The sequence below is a fragment of the Littorina saxatilis genome, linkage group LG12 (assembly GCF_037325665.1).
Source record: "Littorina saxatilis isolate snail1 linkage group LG12, US_GU_Lsax_2.0, whole genome shotgun sequence".
NCBI classification, from domain to species: Eukaryota; Metazoa; Mollusca; class Gastropoda; order Littorinimorpha; family Littorinidae; genus Littorina; species Littorina saxatilis.
In genome coordinates, this window is record NC_090256.1 from 31382542 (window position 1) to 31409697 (window position 27156).

Here is a 27156-nt window from a genome sequence, read left to right on the forward strand (position 1 = left end):
GATTTGCGAGAAAAAACCACACACATATTGAAACTGATACAGACAACGTTTTGTACTTTTCGTCTCCAGGAGAACCCGCAACCCATATAAGGCACAAGAAGAACAGTTACATAAATATGTGTTTTAGACACAATGACAAATGTTTATTTTTAACCAAGGACATTATTGCGGGCCCGGCCAGACTGCTTGCTGTTGCGGTCATTTTTTGGGCATTGGCTTACATGGGAATTGAAAAAATAAATGGCGTCTTGTCTACACAAAACGACACAGTGTGATTGAAAAAAATGTACTCGTAAAACAGAAATCTGCCAAATGAAACGATTGTATTGCAGACGAGCTTTGTTGAGAAACGAGAACCAATCGCTCGTGTTTCGCTCTCGCCCCAGCTGTCCTTCTATCAATGAAAGCGTGTTTTCCAGTCACGTGACCGCTGACACACTGTGTGCGCGCGGAGACTCGTGTTTAGGCTCTGAGACGCTGGCCTCTTTGTGTGGCTATGACAGCAATTTCTGCTTGTTTGTGGTGCTTCTGTAAGAGATAAAAAGGTATGTGAAACTCTTATTTCATCGTTGTTGTGGCAGTTATCCCTGTCGCAGCTTATTTCGTTGTGGGATCTATATGAGCGCGCGCTTTCTCCATTGTGTGCTCGACTCCGGGGCTTGTAGCCTATGCTGTACCTCGTTTCACCCTTACACATGCTTGAGTGCAAACAGTAGGGCGCCCGCCACTGGTATGACCCAGTTAGTGCACAGACTGAGCGCGTGGAGCACGTTGTAGCTAACAACTGAACGCAGCAAAGTTCTCGTCTACCGCCAGCGACCTTACAATATGGCGGCATTTTGCGAAGCGGTAGAGAGAAAAGGGGTGACTTTTAAATTTGAATGCGTCGTCCTCGATCGGCACACGTCCCCTCAACAAAGCCTCCGGCAACCACAGATCGGTAAATGGTGAAGCTGCACGTCCAGTTGGTGAGTAATTTCCAGTGCCATTTCGCTGCTTTCCAGTGGACCGACAAAAGCCTGTTTATAAACAAAGTGATTCACCCGTAGACCTCGCGCTAGTACAACAACCTGCCCGTGACTGATGTAAACCCGTGCGTTACACACGCTGTACGTGTGCCTGCTTTATTCGGGCTGCACGCACAATCCGTGGTTACACGCGTGGAAACAGTGTGATAGTCCTGGAATTTGGAACTGACTTACAATCTTGGTCGGCAGCGCATGGCGTAGAAATATCACTAGCTGCACATCGCAAAATGTTTCGGACTGAGTCAGTCAGAGGCATCGACCAATAGTCGGTAGCGGTGGTGGCAAGGGGTCAAGAGATATGTCTCACCTTCGCCGCGGCGTAGTAATGCTATGCATTTTTTTCACACTGGACATTTTGACAAACTTTGTGTCTGCAACAGACTTAATTTCATCTTCAGCTCTTTCATTTGTTTGCTTGCTCATTCTTGAGATAAAAAAATTGCGTTCAGCTGTTGTCATGTCATTATTGTGTCTGTCTCACTCTCCGAAAGATTCTTGCTTAGATTCTGTGGATTCCATAAAAAGCGAAACGTATGAGTGTGAAGATATTCCAGAAAATTGCGTCAGGTGTCTTTCTGTCTCTCGGCACCAGCATCATTGAAAAGTAGACTCTCTTGCCTTCAACATTCCGCATCGTCCTTTTCCTTTTGTAATACGTAGCTGTCTTTTAGGCATTTACGTGACACTCTTGCAGGGAGAATTTAGATTACTGTGACTCAACTTTCTTCGAAGAAGCGATGGTGTCTTCACTCTTGTGTTCATATCAGTTCCAGACTGTAAGCTTGTAATATTTAAAAGTTATGCAAGAGGTGCAGCATGCGCATTTGGGCCTTTTCATTTTGTTGTTTGAAATTCACATAATTATTCACTTTGATGACAAAGCATTGCACTTGTCTTGTGTGTAGAATCATGATTTAAATATCTGTAATAAACTGGTTTGGTGGTGATAAGTACAAGCTGCGAACTTTCTGTTTATCAGTGTTTATGTTACTGTTAGTCATCATTTGTCATGTTATTCTAAGTCATTTTGTCTCAACATTTGTCTGTTGCTTAAGGTTTGACGTGTGTGGGTCACTCACTGTGTGTGTGTCACTGTGTGTGCGTCAATTTCGGTTTGTGTGACATTGAATGAGGCGACTGTCCGGCAAGTATGTTCTCTAGTTTTGTTGGAAGAATGTTGTATTTTAGAGTGATGTGGTTTCTGCTCACTGTTTAGTGTCGTTCAATCATCGATGTTTATCAAGTCATTTATTATTCTGTCTTCGAAGCAAGCGTCTGAGGTTACCTCGTTCTCGTTTAAAGTAGAAAAGAGAGCTTGTCTGCTATTACTACTAGTATTGTGCGTCTACATTGTGTTTGTGAATTAGACAGCCAGTACAATATTTCAAATTCCACCAAACTGGTGTGGGGAAACTTGGAAAAGACACCAGCCGAATTTTCATTTAGACCGAGATTGCTTTCTTGCGTCTTTAAAAGGGAATTGCCTGCGTTTCCCGCAGATGTATATATTATGTTGTTCAGTTTCCGAGGGTCACTCTTGTTGAGTGTGATTGCTAGTAGATTTATACATCCCGTCGTTCCTCGCACCACAAATATGTGTTCTGAGTTTCTTTCAACTTGGAATACACAAATATCTTTGTTTAATCTAGTAAAGGTGTCGTTCTTCCCATGTTTACCATCGTGAAAGAACAGCACAGATCTCCCCGGGCTTTCACGTGCAATGCGAGCATCCTTCCGCTTGGGTAACACACTGTACACGTGACAAAATCAATAGTCCTGGCTGCTTCTGCTTCCTCTGCACAGTGTGACTCTCTTTGCGGAATTAATTTCACATGGTCACATTGGTGTCAACTGTTAGTGTCATGTACGAAATTAATTAATTACACCCCCGGTATAGGGGTGTGTATAGGATTCGGTCGATGTGTTTGTTTGTTTGTTTGTGTTCGCATATAGATCTCAAGAATGAACGGACCGATCGTCACCAAACTTGGTGAACAGGTTCTATACATTCCTGAGACGGTCCTTACAAAAATTGGGACCAGTCAAACACACGGTTAGGGAGTTATTGGTGGATTAAGATTCTACAAGGACTTATAGAGGGACATATTAATGGTCAAAGGGAAATAACCTTCTCAGTTGGTGGCAGTGAGAATGGTAAGGACGGGGGTGTTTTTCCTACCTCGGAGGAATTTCTTGTTCAGTAACATTTTTGCCTTTGACTGGAAGCAAAAAAATTGTTATGAATGATCTGGGTTTTTGTAAACTATGCTGTGCGACTGAAATGTGTTATGTTTCAGAGCGTGTGTCCTCCATGAGGATGTACAAGTTCCTTTTTGGAACAGTAGGTATTGAACATTTGAGATTAAAAAAAAATCTAGTCAGTAAAACAAACGTGCACACATAGCATGCAAAGAGAAATTAAATAATTAAGGGGCTTTAACAGGAATTGAGTAGTCGTTTGTCTTCTATCATTTAACATTTTTATCTTAGGTTACATACATATAGAAGTGGCTTATTTTGTTGTTGCGTGCAATTGTAACTTGTTATGAGGGTCATTTAAAAGTGTATAGATCTTAGAGGCAAAATGCTGTGCGAATCCTGTATTGGTAGAAGGATGTGTACATGGGGCGTTTTTGTTACGTCTAGGATTTTGGGTGCAGCCACATAGGCACAAATAAGGATCTCAAGGCTACAGAAGCGTATACAGGTGACCGAGCGTCCTTGAGTGACACATGTTTGTCGTACGACAGACAGCCGTATAATTCGTATGCTCGCTGCATATTGAACGTGTGTCGAGTTCTGTTCGCGCAAAAAAATGTTTTTTGTGTTCGTGTTGTGTTTTTTGGCCTCAAATTTAGAGCTCTTGATTCTTCCCGTTATGTCTTAGAACGGTTTGTTGTTTTTACTTTTCCAGTGTAAAATTGTGCGGGCATTTTAAATATTTTGTTTGTTTGTTTAAAGATTTTAATTTTTTTTATTGCATCTGTACTGTATATAATACACATATCGGGGTTTTTTTTTGTCATAAAAAGGTTTACTCTGTTAAAGTGTGAATTTTGTGCTTTTGACAAAATGAAGTGTCCAGTTCATGTAAGCTGAGTACTTATAGTTTCTCAGTGAATCTGGAAATGCACGACGACGATTTATCATTACAGATACGACACAAAACAATACATAAACAAGTAGTGATGGTGAAGGTAACCTGTCCCACAAACACAGGTATGTTGCACACAAAAAAAAGGAAAAGTTTAGGCTTGGCGGGAGAAAACTAGATAAGGCTGGGTAAACGTAATTTGTATTGTATTTTGTTTTTAATGTATTATTATTGTTCTTGCGTATAACGAAGACATGCGTGCAGCGGGGGAAAACGCCCAACTTTTGCTTGTTTGTTTCCTGTTAATAATATTATAATATTTTTTATGATATTTATTTTATTTCTTATTGCTGTCGCGTAAGATAAATACACGCTCAAGGTTGTTTGTTTATTTATTTCTTGTTTTTTATTACATTTAGTCAAGTTTTGACTAAATGTTTTAACATAGAGGGGGAATCGAGACGAGGGTCGTGGTGTATGTGTGTGTGTCTCACTGTCTGTCTGTCTGTCTGTGCGTGTGTGTGTAGAGCGATTCAGACTAAACTACTGGACCGATCTTTATGATATTTGACATGAGAGTTCCTGGGAATGATATCCCCGGACGTTTTTTTTCTTTTTTTCGATAAATGTCTTTGATGACGTCATATCCGGCTTTTTGTAAAAGTTGAGGCGGCACTGTCACACCCTCATTTTTCAATCAAATTGATTGAAATTTTGGCCAAGCAATCTTCGACAAAGGCCGGACTTCGGTATTGCATTTCAGTTTGGTGGCTTAAAAATTAATTAATGACTTTGGTCATTCAAAATCTGAAAATTGTAAAAAAAAAATTGTGTTATAAAACGATCCAAATTTACGGTCATCTTATTCTTAATCTTTTCCTGATTCCAAAAACATATAAATATGTTATATTTGGATTAAAAACAATCTCTGAAAATTAAAAATATAAAAATTATGATCAAAATTAAATTTTCGAAATCAATTTAAAAACACTTTCATCTTATTCCTTGTCGGTTCCTGATTCCAAAAAACATATAGATATGATATGTTTGGATTAAAAACACGCTCAGAAAGTTAAAACGAAGAGAGGTACAGTAAAGCGTGCGATCAATCAATCAATCAATCAATGAGGCTTATATCGCGCATATTCCGTGGGTACAGTTCTAGGCGCTCTGCAGTGATGCCGTGTGAGATGAAATTTTATACGGCCAGTAGATTGCAGCCATGTCGGCGCATATTTACCTTTCACGGCCTTATTCCAAGTCACACGGGTATGGTAGACAATTATTAACTGTGCCTAAACGGATGAAGCATAGCGCAACCGCTACCGCGCCAAACAGGCTCGTCACTTTCACTGCCTTTTGCACTAGCGGCGGACTACGTTCAGTTTCATTCTGTGAGTTCCACAGCTTGACTAAATGTGTATTTTTCATTTTTATTGTTTAAGACCTATTTTGATTTTCCATTTCAGCTATGTAGTATGTCTTCGATAGATATCATTTTTAGTGAATTTCATATCAGTGGTGCTGTTATCCTATCGTTTGTTTGTGTGAAACTTGGGGTGTCGTGTTGCGTGAAACTCCTGTGCATGGTGTCGGGTTAACATGCTTGCCTTGACGCTGTCTCGCTGAAGGTAACAAAAGAAGAAATAATGTAGCTAGTGAAAAAGAGTGTTTTTACATTTAGTCAAGTTTTGACTAAATGTTTTAACATAGAGGGGGAATCGAGACGAGGGTCGTGGTGTGTGTGTGTGTGTGTGTCTGTCTGTCTGTCTGTGCGTGTGTGTGTGTAGAGCGATTCAGACCAAACTACTGGACCAATCTTTATGAAATTTGACATGAGAGTTCCTGGGAATGATATCCCGGGACGTATTTTTCTTTTTTTCGATAAATACCTTTGATGACGTCTTATCCGGCTTTTTGTAAAAAGTTGAGGCGGCACTGTCACACCCTCATTTTTCAATCAAATTGATTGAAATTTTGGCCAAGCAATCTTCGACGAAGGCCGGACTTCGGTATTGCATTTCAGCTTGGTGGCTTAAAAAATAATTTATGACTTTGGTCATTAAAAATCTGAAAATTGTAAATTATTCTGCATCATTTTCTGATTCCAAAAACATATAAATATGTTATATATTTGGATTAAATACAAGCTCTGAAAATTAAAAATATAAAAATTATGATCAAAATTAGATTTTTGAAATCAATTTAAAAACACTTTCATCTTATTCCTTGTCGGTTCCTGATTCCAAAAAACATATAGATATGATATGTTTGGATTACAAACACGCTCAGAAAGTTAAAACGAAGAGAGGAACAGAAAAGCGTGCTATCCTTCTCAGCGCAACTACTACCCCGCTCTTCTTGTCAATTTTACTGCCTTTGCATCGAGCGGTGGACTGACGATGCTACGAGTATACGCTCTGGCTGTAAAAATGCAGTGAGTTCAGTTTCATTCTGTTAGTTCGACAGCTTGACTAAATGTTGAAATTTCGCCTTAAGCGACTTGTTCTTTCTTTCTTTCTTTCTTTCTCTCGCTCACTCCTTCCCTCCTCCCCCCCCTCTTTCTCTCCAGAAAGTAAACATAACTCTTCTGCTTATCTCCCCCCCCCCCCGCCCCCTTCAATGATTCAATAACAAAAAACAAAACAAAATATATAGATCCCTGTTTAGACCGCGGCTTCGTGTTCGGCTTCCCATTAACCCAAAAAATAAGTCAATTCCTCTCAATGTTGTATACATGTACAAAACAAATTCTTTTATTTTTATTTGCAATTGAATTTGTCATTTCCACCGATGGAAACTGTCAACTCTGTAGGTGCCGGCCACAGTCTTTTAAAAAAAAATTTTTTATTACTATTTTTTATTACAAATGTGGGGGGGGGGGGGGGGCTATCTGCTTTCTTAAAACGTCACGTTGAACTTCTTCTGCATGGCATTTTTGTGTGCATTGTTTCTAAATTTACAACAGAAATACTTATGTTCTGAGCAGAACACTTTCTTTACGTTAATTTCAACATTAGAGGACAGACATGTGCATTTTCGAGGTGGAAAAACCCCAAGCATTGTGACTGGTTGCTGAAAACATTGAATAAGCTTGTGAGCGTGTCGTAAATGGAAACAATGTTTTGTGGTGGTAGGGTCAATTTGTAGACACAAACCAAGAAGGCAACAACAACAAACGGATAAACAAATTCCGGAGGTTTTTAATTCACATGGGCCAAAGTATTTGTATCCGCTTGGTTTCAGCGACTGCACGTAACTGTGTTCGCATTTAGGCGAAGTTTATGTGCGCACTTCCCATAACGCGCCGAGGGAGCAAACTAAAGACGATTTTAGACTCATCTATTTGGTGCATCACACATCTGCGGTATTGACACACCACCCTTTAACCCTAGACCAATAGCTTTACAGTGAATGTCTCCCCCCGCGGGTTAGGGGGAAGAATTTACCCGATGCTCCCCAGCAAGTCGTAAGAGGCGACTAACAGATTCTGTTTCTTTTTATATTTAGTCAAGTTTTGACTAAATATTTTAACATCGAGGGGGAATCGAAACGAGGGTCGTGGTGTATGTTTGTGTGTGTGTGTGTGTGTGTGTGTGTGCGTGCGTGCGTGCGTGCGTGCGTGTAGAGCGATTCAGACCAAACTACTGGACCGATCTTTATGAAATTTGACATGAGAGTTCCTGGGATTGATATCCCCATACGTTTTTTTCATTTTTTTGATAAATGTCTTTGATGACGTCATATCCGGCTTTTCGTGAAAGTTCAGGCGGCACTGTCACGCTCTCATTTTTCAACCAAATTGGTTGAAATTTTGGTCAAGTAATCTTCGACGAAGCCCGGGGTTCGGTATTGCATTTCAGCTTGGTGGCTTAAAAATTAATTAATGACTTTGGTCATTAAAAATCTGAAAATTGTAAAAAAAAAATAAAAATTTATAAAACGATCCAAATTTACGTTTATCTTATTCTCCATCATTTGCTGATTCCAAAAACATATAAATATGTTATATTCGGATTAAAAACAAGCTCTGAAAATTAAATATATAAAAATTATTATCAAAATTAAATTGTCCAAATCAATTTAAAAACACTTTCATCTTATTCCTTGTCGGTTCCTGATTCCAAAAACATATAGATATGATATGTTTGGATTAAAAACACGCTCAGAAAGTTAAAACAAAGAGAGGTACAGAAAAGCGTGCTATCCTTCTTAGCGCAACTACTACCCCGCTCTTCTTGTCAATTTCACTGCCTTTGCCATGAGCGGTGGCCTGACGATGCTACGAGTAAAATGGCATTGCGTTTCATTCTGTGAGTTCGACAGCTACTTGACTAAATATTGTATTTTCGCCTTACGCGACTTGTTTTACCCTTGTTAAGTGTTTCTTGTATAGAATATAGTCAATGTTTGTAAAGATTTTAGTCAAGCAGTATGTAAGAAATGTTAAGTCCTTTGTACTGGAAACTTGCATTCTCCCAGTAAGGTCATATATTGTACTACGTTGCAAGCCCCCGGAGCAATTTTTTTATCAGTGCTTTTGTGAACAAGAAACGATTAACAAGTGGCTCTATCCCATCTCCCCGCTTTCCCCGTCGCGATATAACCTTGAACGGTTGAAAACGACGTTAAACACCAAATAAAGAAAGAAAGAAAGTCAAGCAGTATGTAAGAAATGTTAAGTCCTTTGTATTGGAAACTTGCATTCTCCCAGTAAGGTAATACATTGTACTACGTTGCAAGCCCCTGGGGCAAATTTGTGATTAGTGCTTTTGTGAACAATTGACAAGTGGCTCTGTCCATCTCCCCCCTTTCCCCGTCGCGATATAACCTTCGTGGTTGAAAACGACGTTAAACACCAAATAAAGAAAGAAAGAACAGTGAATCACTGAATGTCGACATTTCGCAAAGAACTTATAGGTTAAATCGGAACAACAATCAGTGAGACAATGGGCTGTCGTCATGGCAGCCCTGAAAGTGGCGAGTATTTTACACAAACATGCGTGTTAAGTTGCTGAAACAAATTGTTGGTTTGGCCAGTAAAGTTTGCTCTCTGGCGAGTGAATTTCAGGACTGCATGGACTCCAGTCGTTATTTGAACAGAGAAAGGAAACAAACTTGCATCGGTCCCGCATGGCCAATTAAAAAAAAACACAAAAAAAACAACAACCTTCAATCGTAATTTAAAACAACATGTGACTGATGTCATAAAACGTCTCTTGTTCTCAGCTCTATATACGTGAAGAAGAGGTTTGCTGCAAGAAATCGTTGGATTCCAAATAAATAAGCTTGCGGATACAAAAACACGTTTGGATAAAATATACGCTGAATGCCAAAACAGGAGTGCTGTTTATTTATTTTTTTTATTTTTTTGAAACTAATTTTTTAGGACTTCTTTTGTGACAATTGTGATGAAGTAGAACGGCTGACTTTTGTTAGTATCATTCTTTTCTGATTATGCGGCCCTTACATTCATATTTGCCTTTTATATCGATTCTTGAGAGTTGGTTCAAATATAAGTCGCATGTTTGTGTTAGTTTGTTTGCTTAACGCCCAGCCGACCACGAAGGGCCATATCAGGGCGGTGATGCTTTGACATATTATAACGTGCGCCACACACAAGACAGAAGTCGCAGCACAGGCTTCATGTCTCACCCAGTCACATTATTTTGACACCGGACCATCCGGTCTTAGCCCTAACCCCATAATGCCAGACGCCAGGCGGAGCAGCCACTAGATTGCCAATTTTAAAGTCTTAGGTATGACCCGGCCGGGGTTTGAACCCACGACCTCCCGATCACGGGGCGGACGCCTTACCACTAGGCCAACCAGTCGCATGTTGAACAATCACATATTTAAACTTTCTTGTTAACGACAACAGGAAATAACATTCTGTCCTTTTTTTATACACAAATCTGGATGCTTCTCTGTAAAGTATAGAGGTGCATGGGTACGAGACTTTCCCATTTAACCAAGGTGTAGCCTGTCATATTTCGTTACAGTATTTCCGGAAATTATCGTCTTGAAAATGTTGCGTTATAACGAAGCACGTTTTGGTGGTTGCGGTTGTTTTCGACTTCATACTTTGAAAAGCATTATTAGTTATTTGTTCATCATGGAGTTGAGCGTTTCTCTAGAACAGATAGGGTATGGATGAGCGCCGGCCGATGCTCGCCTAGGCAAAACTGTGCAGTATATGCAAGCGCTGGCTTCGCAAGGACTTTTCCTGAAACTTCCGGGGAAAAATGTCGTCTAGGCGCCAGCATTGACAGTTGTCTGCGCCATATACCGAGGTTTGTTAAAAGCAGCGAAGGAAAAGAGAGAGCTACCGATGTCAACGCGAGAACATCTAGATCAGCGAAAATGAACGCATGCAGGCAAATGTCAGTAACTGTCGCTTGAGTTGTCTCTTGGCACGTTGGTCGACAATCGAATTGAATAACTGAGCGATCGGAGAAGATTTTCTTGCGTGTTCAGTTGTCTTAATTGTTTATCTTTCGTCAATTATAACAGAGCAGGAGTTGATATCCACTTCGTACAACACTGAGTACAGACATCTTGCTTTTTTATTGAAATATTTTGTGGTGGAAGCATGCTTGTATATATACGTAGTACATTTATATATTATACTAGAATGAATACCCGCTTCGCCGGGAAGAAGTAGAGCCGAATGATACCCGGCTTCGCCGGGAAGAAGTTGAGCCGAATACCCGGCTTCGCCGGGAAGAAGTAGAGGAATACCCGGCTTCGCCGGGATAAAAGCGTTAATGTGGACATTGAACTTCTAAAAAAAGTATAGGGAATATCCGGCTTCGCCGGGATGAAAGCGTTGTGGACAGTGACCTTCTAAAAATAGTATAGGGAATATGGATTGACGCCACACGAAGGAAGGGAGATAAACGCAAAACACTGGAAAAGATAAGGAAGAGTTACTGGGAATGGATCTGGGAAGATGAACAGAAAAACCAAAATTGGTTCAGCGCTGCGCGCTGAGAGCACGTGTTGAAAATTCTCATCGACCAGGTTGTGTCCGGGGTCTACCTGAATATGCCCACCAAATTTGAAGCAGATCCATCAAGAACTTTGGCCGTGCATCGCGAACACACACACACACACACACACACACACACACACACACACACACAGACAGACACAAGTCGTATATATATATATATATAGAATTAGAAGAAGAAGAAGATAGATAGATAGAGAAGATAGATAGATAGATGTACAAGGCCTTTGTCGCCCTTGCTATCTGCTTCTTTGTTGCACTGCAGTGCTGTAGAGCTATTACTTGCCGAAGAAAGATGAATTGATGCGTCGAAACAAGGAATTAGACAATGGACGAACTCCGGAAGTAACTCTAGTTTGTATAGGTTGTAAAAGAGTGAATAGGCAAGCTTTCCACACGTGTTCCCTGTCCACGTGTTTCACAAATACCCTTCGCTAATGACTGGTCTATCATTTTTCGTGGGAAAGTGTAGTATAATCACTCTTTCATAACACATACAAATCCGACAGAGTTATTTCCGAACATCGTCTATTGACTGGCTGAAGTCAATGTAAGTTTACCAAGACGCTTGTATCCTGCTGCACTAGCGTCGGCCATTGGAGAATGAAATGAAAGTCTCTTTTCACTGAAAATAAATTCGACGGCTTTTAAACCTGTAGGTTTTGATTGTTTTTGATAAAGATAACCGTCGCGATATAACCCTTCGTGGTTGAAAACGACGTTAAACACCAAATAAAGAAAGAAAGATAAAGATAACCGCCCCTTTCATCTATCTGTTAATTAGCGTCTTGATTAAAATTTACGGTATCTTCCTCTTCTTCACGGATTTGTTTGTGTATCTCCACAGATCGTGTGCAGCAAGAGTACTCTTTGAGACAGTCCGAGAGTGACACGGGAGGATGTACCACTGTACGAAGATCAGCATCGCGGATCTGAACCCGCATCTGATGTGTGTGCTGTGTGGGGGGTACTTCATTGATGCCACCACCATCATTGAATGTCTACACTCCTGTAAGTCTTTTTTTGGTGTGTGTACGTGTACGTGTGCGCGCGTGTATGGTTGTGATCGCTCACGGGTGTTAACGAGTGTTGAGCGCTCTCGAGTTTTATTTGTTGGACTCAGAGAACATGGATTTATTGTTCTGTTTATTTCAAATGGATGACGCAGTTCCGTTTTCCCGTTTCTTGTCCTATTCAAATTATTCTGTTTTTCGCAGCAAACACTGCAATGAGATCTTCACAATAACTGTCTCGAGAGAGTTGAGTAGGCGATTAAAATGGACAGTACTGTCCGAAAGAACGTGAAACAAATTAATTGAGGACATAAAAGTGCTCCCCGTCGCGATATAACCTTCGTGGTTGAAAACGACGTTAAACACCAAATAAAGAAAGATAGAACATAAAAGTGCTGTTCCACATGTTGACAGAGCCCCGGATTTAAATGAGCTCCTCCTGTATTGTATCGTCGGCACGTCCATCAACAGTTTAGAAAACGCTCATCGCGAATGCGTTAAGAAAGTATAGTAAAGACAATATCGAAAGAAAGGCATGTTGGGAAAGCCTACAGCATCAATACGTAGATTCTGCCAAACAAGAAGTTCTCAATGTGTACACCGTATAGTACCTGTTTTATAACAGTCTTAACTGAACGGATGTCTTGGAGAGCTCTGAAGCCATGCACGTGGGGATTGAAAGCGTTTTGTTTCCCCTTTTGTTCGAATACACGTGAATCAAAATCGTAAACGTGCTATACGGTCTGCGAAAATGGTTGATCGGAGAAAGATTGGAAGGCACAGTCCTTCTGGTGTAAGCGACTCGGCTCACTATCTCAGATCTGGCCATGCACGCTTTTGCATGAGGTGATACAAGCCCTCCACTTGGACAAATACCCCTAGTCAACCCGGGTGCTTTCCTTGCAAAGTGGGAATATTTTGATGAATTAATGTCTGAACTGACACAAGTAACCAGTGTCAATCTGCCAAGTTAGTTCATCCAAAAATGTCCCACACAGAGAGCAGTCAGGCTATTGATTGCCCCCCGCGGGTTAGGGGGAGTCCCATATTGGTTGGGACGAGAAAGAATTTACCCGATGCTCCCCAGCATGTCGTAAGAGACGACTAACGGATTCTGTTTCTCCTTTTACCATTGTTAAGTGTTTCATGTATAGAATATAGTCAATGTTTGAAAAGATTTTAGTCAAGCAGTATGTAAGAAATGTTAAGTCCTTTGTACTGGAAACTTGCATTCTCCCAGTAAGGTAATATATTGTACTACGTTGCAAGCCCCTGGAGCAAATGTTTGATTAGTGCTTTTGTGAACAAGAAACAATTGACAAGTGGCTCTATCCCATCTCCCCGCTTTCCCTCCGTCGCGATATAACCTTGAACGGTTGAAAACGACGTTAAACACCAAATAAAGAAAGGCTATTGATTTTGGTTGTGTCCAAGTGATGAGACGAAAAAAAACCTGGGCAGATCTGAGAGGGTGAGCAGAACTGATATCATGGGAAGGACTGATCCATTACAGTGTAATATTGTCTGCGAAAATAGCTGGTTGTCAGGAAGCATTAATATTAGACATTGTGTGTCATGCTGTGCGGTGCCACGTGTGTTTGTCACGTGTTTGTGTCTCGTGCAGTCTGCCGCACGTGCGTCGTGCGTTACCTGGAGTCCAGCAAGTTCTGTCCTATTTGCGATGTTCAGGTGCACAAGACGCGGCCGCTACTCAACATCAGGTCAGTTTTCTCTGTGTGCCTTTGTGTCTGTGTTTCCATGCAATTGTATTATCAAACATATATGCATAATTCAGGAATAGTTTTTTGTGTGGCTGGATCCTCAATGTTTCAAGATTTTCAAGATTTTCAGCCAACTTCCTTCTGTCTGCATGTTTTCATTACATTAAGTCAAGTTGTGACTAAATGTTTTAACATAGAGGGGGAATCGAGACGAGGGTCGTGGTGTATGTGTGTCTGTCTGTCTGTCTGTCTGTGCGTGTGTGTGTGTAGAGCGATTCAGACCAAACTACTGGACCGATCTTTATGAAATTTTACATGAGAGTTCCTGGGAATGATATCCCCGGACGTTTTTTTCATTTTTTCGATAAATGTCTTTCATGACGTCATATCCGGCTTTTTGTAAAAGTTGAGGCGGCACACCCTCATTTTTCAATTAAATTGATTGAAATTTTGGCCAAGCAATATTCGACGAAGGCCGGACTTCGGTATTGCATTTCAGCTTGGTGGCTTAAAAATTAATTAATAACTTTGGTCATTAAAAATCTGAAAATTGTAAAAAAAATAAAACATTTATAAAACGATCCAAATTTACGTTCATCTTATTCTTCATCATTTCCTGATTCCAAAAACATATAAAATATGTTATATTTGGATTAAAAACAAGCTCTGAAAATTAAAAATATAAAAATTATGATCAAAATTAAATTTTCCAAATCAATTTAAAAACACTTTCATCTTATTCCTTGTCGGTTCCTGATTCCAAAAACATATAATATGATATGTTATTGTTTGGATTAAAAACACGCTCAGAAAGTTAAAACGAAGAGAGGTACAGAAAACTGAAAAGCGTGCTATCCTTCTCAGCGCAACTACTACCCCGCTCTTCTTGTCAATTTCACTGCCTTTACCACAAGCGGTGGACTGACGATGCTACGAGTATACGGTCTTGCTAAAAAAATTGCAGTGCGTTTAGTTTCATTCTGTGAGTTCGACAACTTGACTAAATGTTGTATTTTCGCCTTACGCGACTTGTTGTTTTTCTCTTTCCTTCTCATAGCTTTTTTTTCCGAACTGAAGTGTGTCATAAACCGTTTTGATGTGTTTTGTTGGGTTCTCCCAAAGCATCAGTTTACTTAAATATAGCAGTACTAAACTTTGTTCGCCGTCAGCTAGCGACTTCTTCTTCTTGGCGTTCGCAGAGGTTACACGATCAGTCCAGCACTGGTGATAAATGTTGTCGTTTTCTCTGACTCCTGTCGACTGCCGTACAGTTTGGTCTGCAAGGGAGTTGGTGACGGCCACACTTCTTTTCGTTCCTCATCTAGTAAGGGACATCGCTGTAAGATGTGTTCCGCTGTTTGGTCTTCTTGACCGCAGGCACAGGTTGGTGATGGCGCCAGCTTGAACTTTCGGTTCATGTGAGCATTGAGCCTGTTGGGGCTAGTACGCAGCTTGATGAGGTTGACTTGCTGCTCTCTGGACATTGTGTGGTAGTCATCTCTGTTTGTCCTTGGCCTCATCAATGCCTTGATGATTGTCTTCTGCTCACTAAAGCTGACAGTGTTTTCAGGTTGATCTTCCACGGCTCCTTCTTTCGCCAGCTCATCTGCCCTTTCATTTCCTGGTATCCCACAGTGTGCTGGTATCCACTGGAGGACAACTCTTCTGGTTTGTCTGACCATCTGTAATGCTTTGGCCAGCTGTGGGAGTTTGTCGTTCTCTAGGGCCTGAAGGACTGAAAGGGCGTCCGAGAGGAAGACAACTTGGTAGCAAGGGTCTGCGAAGTCCTGAACCAAGGAGGCGGCCTGCATGAGAGCTTCTGCTTCTGCTTTATAGTTTGGGCTAGCGACTAAATTAAATGGGAATTATGCATATTGAGTTTTGATTTATATCATGGGTTCTTTTTCAGGTCGGACAAAACACTGCAGGATCTGGTGTATAAACTTGTTCCAGGCCTCTTTGAAAGTAAGCAACTTTTCTGATTTCAATACATGTACAGTTACCTCTCCGTTCCCAACCTTTTTTACATTTAGTCAAGTTTTGACTAAATGTTTTAACATAGAGGGGGAATCGAGACGAGGGTCGTGGTGTGTGTGTGTGTATGTGTGTGTCTGTGCGTGTGTGTGTGTAATCAGAGTAAACTACTGGACCGATCTTTATGAAATTTTACATGAGAGTTCCTGGGTATGATATCCCCAGACGTTTTTTTTCTTTTTTTCGATAAATGTCTTTTATGACGTCATATCCGGCTTTTTGTAAAAGTTGAGGCGGCACTGTCACACCTTCATTTTTCAATCAACTTGATTGAAATTTTGGCCAAGCAATCTTCGACAAAGGCCGGACTTCGGTATTGCATTTCAGCATGGAGGCTTAAAAATTAATTAATGACTTTGGTCATTAAAAATCTGAAAATTGTAATTAAATTAATTTTTTTATAAAATGATCCAAAATTACTTTTATTTTATTCTTTATCATGTTCTGATTCCAAAAACATATAAATATGTTATATTCGGATTAAAAACAAGCTCTGAAAATTAAAAATATAAAAATTATGATTAAAATTAAATTTCCGAAATCGTTTTAAAAACAATTTCATCTTATTCCTTGTCTGTTCCTGATTCCAAAAACATATAGATACGATATGTTTGGATTAAAAACACGCTCAGAAAGTTAAAACGAAGAGAGGTACAGTAAAGCGTACTATGCAGCACAGTGCAACCGCTACCGCGCTAAACAGGCTCGTCACTTTCACTGCCTTTTGCACTAGCGGCGGACTACGGTCATTGTGAAAAAATGCAGTGCGTTCAGTTTCATTCTGTGAGTTCCACAGCTTGACTAAATGTAGTAATTTCGCCTTACGCGACTTGGTTCTTTTCCCCCCTACCACCGTCAGCTTAGTTTATCATACAATGTAACAGTTCTTTGTCTTGTTCCTCACTGTAACTTGATGTGAGCTTTTCGAGCGTTGCTTTAATACACCAACACCAGAAGGTGTATTTTGCTGTGAAAGATACATACATACAGTCGAACCTGTCCTGGCGACCACCTCTCGATAACGACCACCTACCAACAACGACCATTCTAAAGGATCTCCGAATGGTTGTTTTTTTCTCTTTATATAATTCACCTTTCCGTAGCGACCACCTATCTATAACGACAACTTTTGGTCAGCCCCTTTAATTGTCATTACAGACAGGATCGACTGTACATTCTGAATGTTGATATAATATATCTTGAACATATTATGTTCAAGACGTTTTTACCCCATGTGAAGGCGATGTACAAGATCGTCTACACGTGAGGGAAGGCATCTTCATGGTTTTGATAAGAACCCTGCTTTGTTACGTCTTTCAGAGGAGATGCTTCGTCGGCGAGAGTTTCTCAGCCAGCACCCAGAGATCCCCACATTGGGCATGGATCTGGAACAACGGGGCATGGCTCACATGGTACCCGCCCATTCCTTGCCAGAGGAGCGCATCTCACTGGTTCTGCAGCTTGTGGCACCGTAAGTCCAACTGGATTTTGTACAGACTTGCCTATCCCTACTATTTTCAACCCTCCTCCCGACGTAGGCAGCCGTCATATTACTGAATTTTGAGAAGTATCTAAGTGGAGAGATGCTCTTTCTCTAAGCTGTGTGGCATTTTGCGACATACATTTTTACTCTCGTTTTACTGGTTGTGATGTATGTTAAATGGGGACTATAGAGTATTCTCGTGATTTCTTTCGGTGACCCTCCAGTCAGTGAATGAAACAAAGAAGTGAAAAGGGCACATCTGATATTTGCTGTCTTTTAAAATAATGTCTTGGTCCATGTCACAACCCTTTACGCTAGACATATACCGACTTGTTAATGCTTGTATTGAACCAACGTAAGAAATCAATTGGTGCAATAGTTCCTAATTCTTTCCTTCGGGGTGGGGGGAAGTATTGGAAACGCCAATTGTTCAGGAACTCAAGTTCGAAGATTAAAAGTACTCAGTTGAAGAAATAAAATATTGCTGCGTAACATGGTTTCCGCTGGTACACCGTTTTATACTATATAGAACGACCCAAAACTGAAAGCCTTAACAGAGCTGTTTTTGTTGGCATGATCAGGTACACTGGCGGGCAGGCAGTTATCTTTAACTACGCCACTTTGATTCATTGTTGAGTATTTGTGCTAACGACGTGTAGCATGTCTGAATTGTGTGCATGTTCTTTTTTTCAGAGCACCATCTCTGTTTTCCGATCCTCGAACACATTCCATTACCTCATTGAAGGTGGGTATCGGTTGCTAAAACTAGTCTTGTAATGCACGCTTATAACACTCTCTCTCTCTCTCTCTCTCTCTCTCTCACACACACACACCACACACACACACACACACACACACACACACACACACACACACACACACACACACTGTCTCTCCCCCTCCCTCTCTATTCACATTCACACTTTCATACACATATAAATATTTACACACAACATACGCACGCACTATCTGTGTGTGTGTCTATGTTTGTCGACTATCTGTCTCTGTCTGTCTGTCTGTCTGTCTGTCTGTCTGTCTGTCTGTCTCTCTCTCTCTCTCTCTCTCTCTCTCTCTCTCTCTCTCTCTCTCTCTCTCTCATACGGCTAATATCGGTAGTTTAAGCAGTGTCATTTCGCCTACCCGCCATAAACACCCCCCTGCAGTTGTTTCCTTCTGTGTGCACGTGACCCGCCCTCAGCCCAGAGACCGCCGTTACCTCCTCTGTCCCTCTGACGTCACCATCGGTCATCTCAAAAAGTTCGTCAGGATCAAGTTTGGCTTGCAGGAGAAATACCAGGTAAGTACAACGGTTTTTTTGAATGAATGTAAGCCTGCATGCACAATTGACACCCCTCCCCCCAACCGCCCCTTGTATAGTTAAGTTTTGTCTTAAGATCCTGTTTTCTCCTCTCTTTGTTTGTTTGTTTGTTTTGTTTTTGTAGGCATGGAAGTTTAACTCCATTTTAAGACTACATAACTTTTTAAGACCCCTACCCTCCCTTTTAAGAACGTCTTTTCTCTGGTTTTCTGTTCACCGATATATATCTCTTTATATCTATATACGGCTTGTGTGTGTCTGTGTGTTCACGATTCACGGCCAAAGTTCTCGATGGATCTGCTTCAAATTTGGTGGGCATATTCAGGTAGACCCCGGACACAATCGTGGAAAATTTTGAACACGTGCGTGCTCTCAGCGCGCAGCGCTGAACCGATTTTGGTTTTTCTGTACATCCATTCCCATTGCGTTTTTTGTTTTTTAATAGCAATAAACGTTTCTTGCCGTGCGTTTGAAAGACATTCTGCTGGCTATAGTGACGTTCTAGCTTTTTGTAAAACATGTCCTGTTATCTAGTTTGTGTGATTTGCTGAAACTTGATACAGAGTTTGCATAGTAGTTGCTACAGATATTGATACCGGCCCGGTTGGCCTAGTGGTAAGGCGTCCGCCCCGTGATCGGGAGGTCGTGGGTTCGAACCCCGGCCGGGTCATACCTAAGACTTTAAAATTGGCAATCTAGTGGCTGCTCCGCCTGGCGTCTGGCATTATGGGGTTAGTGCTAGGACTGGTTGGTCCGGTGTCAGAATAATGTGACTGGGTGAGACATGAAGCCTGTGCTGCGACTTCTGTCTTGTGTGTGGCGCACGTTATATGTCAAAGCAGCACCGCCCTGATATGGCCCTTCGTGGTCGGCTGGGCGTTAAGCAAGCAAACAAACAAACAGATATTGTTGTTTTGTTGTTACGCATTTTGATGTTTTTTAAATTTTATTTTCAAATTACTTTGACTTAATACAATCACATTTTGGTTTAAAATATTGAAAGTGGTTTTGAGGTAATTAGATTTTTTTTATTGACTCTAATTGAAACAGGTTTTAACATTTTGGTCTTCTTAGTACCGGTCATTGCTTAATTAATTAAAGATATAGGCCTAGGATAAAAAAAAAAAAAAGAAGAGTATTTTATTTAAAACTGTTCGTGTATTTTTTTCCTCGTCAGATTGACGTGTTTTACAAGCAGAGCGAAGAAACGATCAACGATGATTTCACCTTGCTTGACGTCACTTTCATCTATTCTTGGAACAGGGTACGTAACTTATTCGTCATTTGGTACTGCATGACGGACAATGCACAACAGCTTTTTGTTTGTATTTTGGGGTTCTGGGATTAGTTTTCTAACACAGTTCTGCACTTTGGGCAGTTTAAGCTCCCTTGTTTTTCATTTAAGGAGTTGGATTGAATTCGTTTTTAAAAATTGCTGTGCATTGAAATGAGAGATTTTCGTTGGAGCAACCTCTCTTAAGCTTCAGTCACATACGCGATTCGTTGAGTTTCAATCGCGCGATTCAATCTGGAGCCGATCGCACATCACATCGTATGCCATTGACCCGTCACACGATGAACGATAGACGAACGATTGACGAACGATAACTCCACGCGAGCGGGGCGGAAGTGACGTGTCACAGTGAACACAGCAAACGCGCTTTGCGAGAGCAGACGCTTATGTTCGAACATCGCTCTACCTTTCTGAAAATACCTTTCAGCATTACGCCTTTGCGAGAAATAAAGTTGCAATTAATGTTTCCCGACCGCTGTACACGCCTAAAACGTCTCCTTTATATCTGGGTAAGAAACTGTTCTTCCAATAAGTTTTGAATCGACGAAGAGACGCTGTCCGCCATGCTCTGTCCGCCATTTTTTACGTCACGGCGTGAAGGCCGCAACGACGCGTTCTGATTGGCTCTGCCCCTGCGATTGAATGACGACTGGGTCGCAGGAATAGAACAAGTTCTAAAGCTCAAAGCTACGAGAGAATCGCATGAGACTGAGTCGCAGACTTGTCGTAGCTATTTTCCACGACTCAGTCGCCCGTGTGACAGGGTAAATCGCACGATTGAATCGCGCATGTGACGGCCCCATAAGTGAAGACTGTATGGGTTCTGATCGCTGACTTATAAATAAGAAAATAAAAAACCTAGTGTGTTGCCTTGAAGAAGCCCTTCATGTCTTAACTTTGGGATTGAATTTAAGCCGAGGCATTTTGGTTGTTCTAGAACTTTTCTTGCGTAAATGAATGAGCTTTTGCAAGTTTGATAGTTCCCAGTCATCATTGCGTGGAGTGGTGTTGAGAAAAAGGAATCTTGACCTCTAGCGTCTGCATATAACCTGTCTATAGACGGGCAATCCAAAGCAAATTAACCCCATAACAATTACAAATAAAACCTACACACGAAAAATTATAGTTTAAAGGCACACTCAGATTCCCGTTAACCATCAGTTTCTGGTCACAGACACTGTCAGGCTTTTACACACTGAACAAACACCCTTTCGTTTAAACACTCACCGCTTGAGAACATCCTAGTGCCCTCTGTAAAAGGCGAGCATTTGTCAAAGAATTTATTTTTGCGTGGCCATCCGGATTTACAGTGAGACAAATCGGACACCTCGTTTTGGCGCGAGAACTAACTTTTAAAATCTAAATGATAAATTGACAGCTTGTTACACAAACATTCTTAAATCATAAAATAATTCTTTTTTCATCAAGACAAGATCAGTACAATTCGAAGTTTTGAAAGTTTGAAAAAAAGGGAGCCCGGAAGCAGATGGTGCAAGGTCGTGTTTCCCGTAGCAGACGAATTTTCTGCATAGCGCTTGCTTTTTTTAAGTCAACCACTGCCGATAAGTTCGTGTGACTCGCAGTCGTTTGTTGCGTTTTAGATTCAGAGGTACACATTAACGTGCTATTGCAGATATCAGCAAGTCGCAATGAAATCACAAACTGACGACTAAATTGGGAAAAAAAAGGAAAGTGGATCACACGGGTCCACATACCGCAACACGGTGGCCTAGTGGTAAGGCGTCCGCCCAGTGAGCGGGAGTTCGTGGGTTCGAACCCCGGCCGGGTCATACATAAGACTTTAAAATTGGCAATCTAGTGGCTGCTCCGCCTGGCGTCTGGCATTATGATGTTAGGGCTAGGACTGGTTGGTCCGGTGTCAGAATAATGTGACTGGGTGAGACATGAAGCCTGTGCTGCGACTTCTGTCTTGTGTGTGGCGCACGTTAAATGTCAAAGCAGCACCGCCCTGATATCACCCTTCGTGGTGGACTGGGCGTTAAGCAAACAAACACGGGTCCACGATGGCTCAGGGGTAAAATAAACCACGAAAACGGGGGTGTGGTTTACGCGAGCTAAATAGACATTCAAACGAACTGTTTGATGTAATGGTTTCAAATGCCATTGCAAGTGTGTACCATAAGCTTAGAACTAATTTTTTTCATGAGAAGATTTAAATCGTTCTGTAAACCATTTGAGGCAGACTGGGCCTTTAACCCAGGTGAGATTGAAAAAATAGTGTTTTTGTTCACATGCACAATTTATCTTTCACCAGAGGAGGTTACATTCATATAAATACTTGGCCAATATGCTTCAGCGTCGGCGTGATTTATTTCCTTGAAACTCATTCTTACTTGAATGGATTGCCCATCTGTCTTGCAGAAAAAGCCCCTGCGTCTCTGCTACTCTGTATACGAGAAGCCCAGGCGGAAGAGAAAGCTGACGGCAGCCGCGCGGTCCCTCGTCTCCAGACCCTCACCGGCGAGGAAGGCGAGATTGGAAGACCGCAAGATGACCCACACTTCTGATCTGGATCATCTCAGCAAGACTTCAGTCTCGTCATCTCTGTCCAGCGGTCGTGCAATGATGTCGACTGCAGTTAAGAACAAACTGAACGTACAGCAGTCATCTTCGAGGACGGCAAAGCTTCCTGGTCGTGGCGCTTTCTGCAGTAAGGGGACCAACACGAAGTTGGTAAAGATGAAAAAAGATGCTTGGAAAAAGCGGAGCTCTTTCGGTGGCAAAATTCCGGGAAAGATAAATGCTTCCTTTCACGGTGTGCAGAAGAACGGTGCAGGCCGAAAGAAGATGGTTCCGACAACGAAAAGCGTGACTGCTGGTTCTTTCAGTACGAAACTCACCTACAGAAAAGACAGTTCTAATGGCAAACTGAAAGAAAAGAACGGCAACACAAAATCGGACACGAAACATTTCAATGGGAAACCCGACTCGGTATTTTCTAACGGCAGTATGGCAACAGTGAGCAAAGCAAAGAACATCACAACACACAGCTCCAGTCCCACCAAAAAACACGTCAGCAAAGTGAACGGTTCTGTCAGCCCCACACTCTCGGCGTCTTTCCACAGAAAATCGGCGTCAGCTTCAGCAACAGCAGCATCAAGCGGCCGTATCGGTGCTAATGACAGTGACGGACCCAAGACACTCAAAGTGTCACAGCTCAAGCAGTCCAGCAGTCGCTCTTCCAGCCCCAGACTGCCTGTCACCAACGACAGTCGATGCTCTAGTCCCAAGCTGCTGGGCGTGGCTTCCAAAGACAAGAATTCCCCGAGCTCTAAGCTGGCCACGAACGGTGCGAGTCGTTCGGGTAGTCCTAGGCTGTCGGTGTCAAACGGCAGTAGATCTGGCAGCCCCAGACTGCTCAGAGAGCTGGAGAGCAATGGCAGTAGATCTGGCAGTCCTCGGTTTTTCAAAGTGTCGGAGACCAACGGCAGCCGCTCAGGGAGCCCCAGACTGAGTAGTGTAGGTGACAGAGGGAGTCGGTCTGGCAGTCCCAAACTTCTCAACGGGAAGACGGACTCCTCTAAGACTTCCAGTGGTTATACCACGTTGAGAACTGTCACTGCAAAACACTCCGACACCCACCGCGTCAGGTCCTCGCCCCTCTTCCCTTCCGTGCCCGTGGAGGAGAGGATCACCATTGACGTCACCACGTCCTCGGAGACGTCATCGGACGTGACGTCACCGGGGGCTGAGGACCGCGCCAACAGTACTGGGTTGGAGGAGCCGGAGGACTTTGACGCGGGGGGTCATGTGTGTAATGTGGCTGTGTTTGCCCCCCGCCCCCTCCCCTCCCTGGTGCACATTCCTCACAATGGATTGAGACATAGTGGTAAGAGTGGCGTCAAAGACAGTGCCAAAGTGTCAAGACCCTCACACGTTGACAGTGACAGCAAGACCCACAGCAACAAGAAGCGGTAGACTGGTTTCTGGTGGGAGTAACAGCAGAGCTTTTGCATTAAGTCCTATTTGCCCACTTGCCAAAACTGGAGAGACAAACATCTACGCAGTCCAACTAACACGCACGCCTGCACGCACACACACGCTCGCACCCACGCACCCACCCACCCACACACACACACACTCACACTCACACTCACACTCACATACACACACACACACACACACACACACACACACACACACACACACACACACACACAATGTGGGCATTAGTTTTTTTTAACACTTACTTCATTCATAATACATGTACACTGTAACTATATTGCAGGTCTTTCATGTCCAATATATGTATTTTAACATGTTTTAGGAACATCTTCAAAGTGAGTGTGTACACCTCTACTGAGTTATTCTATCCAAAGGAAAGTCTCACAATCGAGTGCTGAACTAGTCTGTGCTTCTTTTGAACTTCTTTAAGAAAAATATGACAATGACAGTTGCAGTGTAGTGTGTAAGAAGGAGTTGTGTCGAAAAAACACACAAGAAGTTGAGTCGGAAAAAGAAGATGTTTCGTCTCACAGTGTGTTCAATTTAGTCCACAAAATGTAACATTATATGCCTAAACGTTTCATACTGATGCCGAAATACCGCAACACGGTGGCCTAGTGGTAAGGCGTCCGCCCAGTGAGCGGGAGGTCGTGGATTCGAACCCCGGCCGGGTCATATCTCTGTGGTCATACCTAAGACTTTCAAATTGGCAATCTAGTGGCTGCTCCGCCTGGTGTCTGGCATTATGGGGTTAGTGTTAGGACTGGTTGGTCCGGTGTCAGAATAATGTGACTGGGTGAGACATGAAGCCTGTGCTGCGACTTCTGTCTTGTGTGTGGCGCACGTTAAATGTCAAAGCAGCACCGCCCTGATATCACCTGGACTGGACTGGGCGTTAAGCAAACAAACAAACAAACTGATGCCGAAATGTACTACTTTGTCAACTGTCAAGTATAGCTCACTTTTATTAAAAAAACAAAAACGAACAAAAACTGTACAAGACTCTTCTGTATCCTACCTCGCTACACGCCATGTTTGCAATTATTACTCATATTTTATACTCTCATTTATACGCAATGTTTGCAGTTATTACTCATGTTTCATACTTTCACTTATCCATCATCTGCTGTGAAACCATAAATTGCTTTTTGCTTTTTTTTGCAGTGAAGGCTTTATGCTGTTATTATTAACGGAAATGCGCTACTCTTCTGTTCCTTGCATAATTCATGAACATAATCTCTCGATTTGTTGCGGATGCTCGTTTTCTTTCGTTTACGAAGAACAATACGAATGATGGATACACTGTATGTATACACACCGTTTTTCCATGTATGATTTTACACGTTGACGAAGATTGTGGGATTTTGTATCCAGACATAATTTTGTTAAAAAGATTATTTCCTTCCCGTGTAAACATTTATGTAAGCCATCATCACAGATCTGTGCAGGAATATTCATGAGCATCGTTCGGCTGAGACATGCATACATATAATAACTGTCGGCACAGACTGGCTACTTAATATGAAAAGTAGTGTTTTGTTTTGTTTTTTATGTGGTTTTTGTTTTTTTATGTTTTGCTCTGTTAATTTCGCAGATTGTTAGGTGTCTATTACTAACTTTATTCAACGAAAATTTGTCACTGTGCAGGGAAAACAGTTATGCTGTACAGTTTGGGTATGTGACCGAGTCTGGCCGTATGTATGGTGATTTACAACGTGGTCTGTACACGGAAAGCAAGGTACACTCTTAACTGAAATGTTCCATTCTTGAACACACTTTATGTAACCAGTTTTGAACAGTCAGTGTGACATAGTACAGAATTCTACCAGCAAAAGTAGCACATATGGTAAACACTAGAGTTCATTTGAAGTAGAATTATGAACTGTGCCACAGTGTTCAAAGCTGGTTACACCGAGAGAGTGTGTTCAAATCAGAGTGTATGCTTACCGATTAGGAGCTTTATAAATTATTCATCGACTCTGCTGTTGGGAAATTAGCTTTATATTTTACGAGTCCGGTTTGTTCTTGCAAGGAATGCAGCTGTTCCTAGTCGTTGTTCTGCATTGTATTTATTTTAGTATTGCATTGTTTACACTTTGTTTGGCCAGACACATACACGCCCGCATACCGTTTGGCTGTTCATGTGAATTTTAAGTTTGCATACATGTATACCCTTGTGATTGATTATATGACTGTGCAGTTTGTGAACATCGTGTCGCGTTTCATAGCAAGGGTCCACCGAGAATTGTGTTCAGACGTTACTTTTACAACATAATGATCGTGCAGATTAATGTTTTTGTGCGATGTTTATGTAAATAATGCAATTCTTTTGATATGAAGAAAAGTTTCTTTCTCGTTCTTTTTGTTTGGGATTGAAAGTTGTGTTTGGTCACTTCTGTCTGTCAGTCTTGTCTGTCTCAACTGTCATTTCTGCCTCTCTCTCTCTCTTTCTCTCTCTCTCTCTCTCTTTCTCTCTTTCTCTCTCTCTTTCTCTCTTTCTTTGTCACACACATAACACACACAATGCACGCACGCACACACACACACACACACACCACGCATGTGCTTGGTTTCTTCTGTCTGAACTGTCAATCCTGCATACATCGTTATGCGGTCTGTCTTTTCTTTTGAATTTACCTGCACAGAGCACAAGAAGCAAGCTTTTGAGGGGTATTGTCAGTTTTTGGTCATACATGTACTTGCATTCCAGAACAAAGCTGCGTTTGTTGGGAGCTTTTCGTATGCTTTTCAGTTATTATTTGATGAGCCTGGTGGTAGCTAAACTTTATTTCAGCATGCTTGATTTCAGCATGTTTATTTCAGAGAAAAATACCGAGTAATATTGTAATATTATTCGACAGTAAAGCAGTCTTGAAATAAGATATCACAGTTCGTCCAAGCACATGCATATCAGTTCCGAAAATTTCTTCTTCAAGTAATACTTCGTCGCATGTTGTTTTACATTTTAACTTTGTAACATGTTGTTTGTGATAACATTTAACGGTAAAGCACGTTCATGTATTGCCGTACAAATGAAAGGGGCGATACAAGAAAATGAAAATGGTAAGTGTTCCGTACTTTATCTCCATGTATACAGAGGCCAAGCATATATATGACGTGTAATATCACACAAAACACTCACATTTTCTCGAACACACTGACCACGCGTTTAGGCGAGTGTTTACGAGCTCAT

General features: G+C 41.7%; 1 protein-coding gene across 2 annotated transcripts; it reads left to right on the top strand.

Moving 5' to 3' along the window:
- Positions 1–431: 431 nt before the first annotated feature.
- On the top strand, positions 432–26312 carry LOC138981740 (polycomb group protein Psc-like). Of its 2 annotated transcripts, none has more exons than XM_070354814.1 (9): positions 432–545; positions 11982–12145; positions 13772–13868; positions 15778–15833; positions 17223–17373; positions 18079–18130; positions 18584–18682; positions 19881–19967; positions 22380–26312. In XM_070354814.1, exons 2-9 carry the CDS (start codon positions 12034–12036, stop codon positions 23934–23936), a joined length of 2211 nt encoding a protein of 736 aa, XP_070210915.1. In that variant the 5' UTR covers positions 432–545; positions 11982–12033; the 3' UTR covers positions 23937–26312. The 2 variants fall into 2 exon arrangements, with proteins under 2 accessions (XP_070210915.1, XP_070210916.1); XM_070354815.1 differs by lacking the exon at positions 432–545 and adding an exon at positions 583–968.
- Positions 26313–27156: the final 844 nt, after the last annotated feature.

What these genes read in the sequence shown, in the direction of transcription:
- LOC138981740 (XM_070354814.1), top strand. Translation starts at nt 12,034, where the DNA reads ATGTACCACTGTACGAAGATCAGCATCGCGGATCTGAACCCGCATCTG. An exon ending in CGGCCGCTACTCAACATCAG is followed by an intron (nt 13,869 to 15,777) that starts GTCAGTTTTCTC and finishes GTTCTTTTTCAG; the next exon opens with GTCGGACAAAACACTGCAGG. An exon ending in GTTCTGCAGCTTGTGGCACC is followed by an intron (nt 17,374 to 18,078) that starts GTAAGTCCAACT and finishes TCTTTTTTTCAG; the next exon opens with AGCACCATCTCTGTTTTCCG.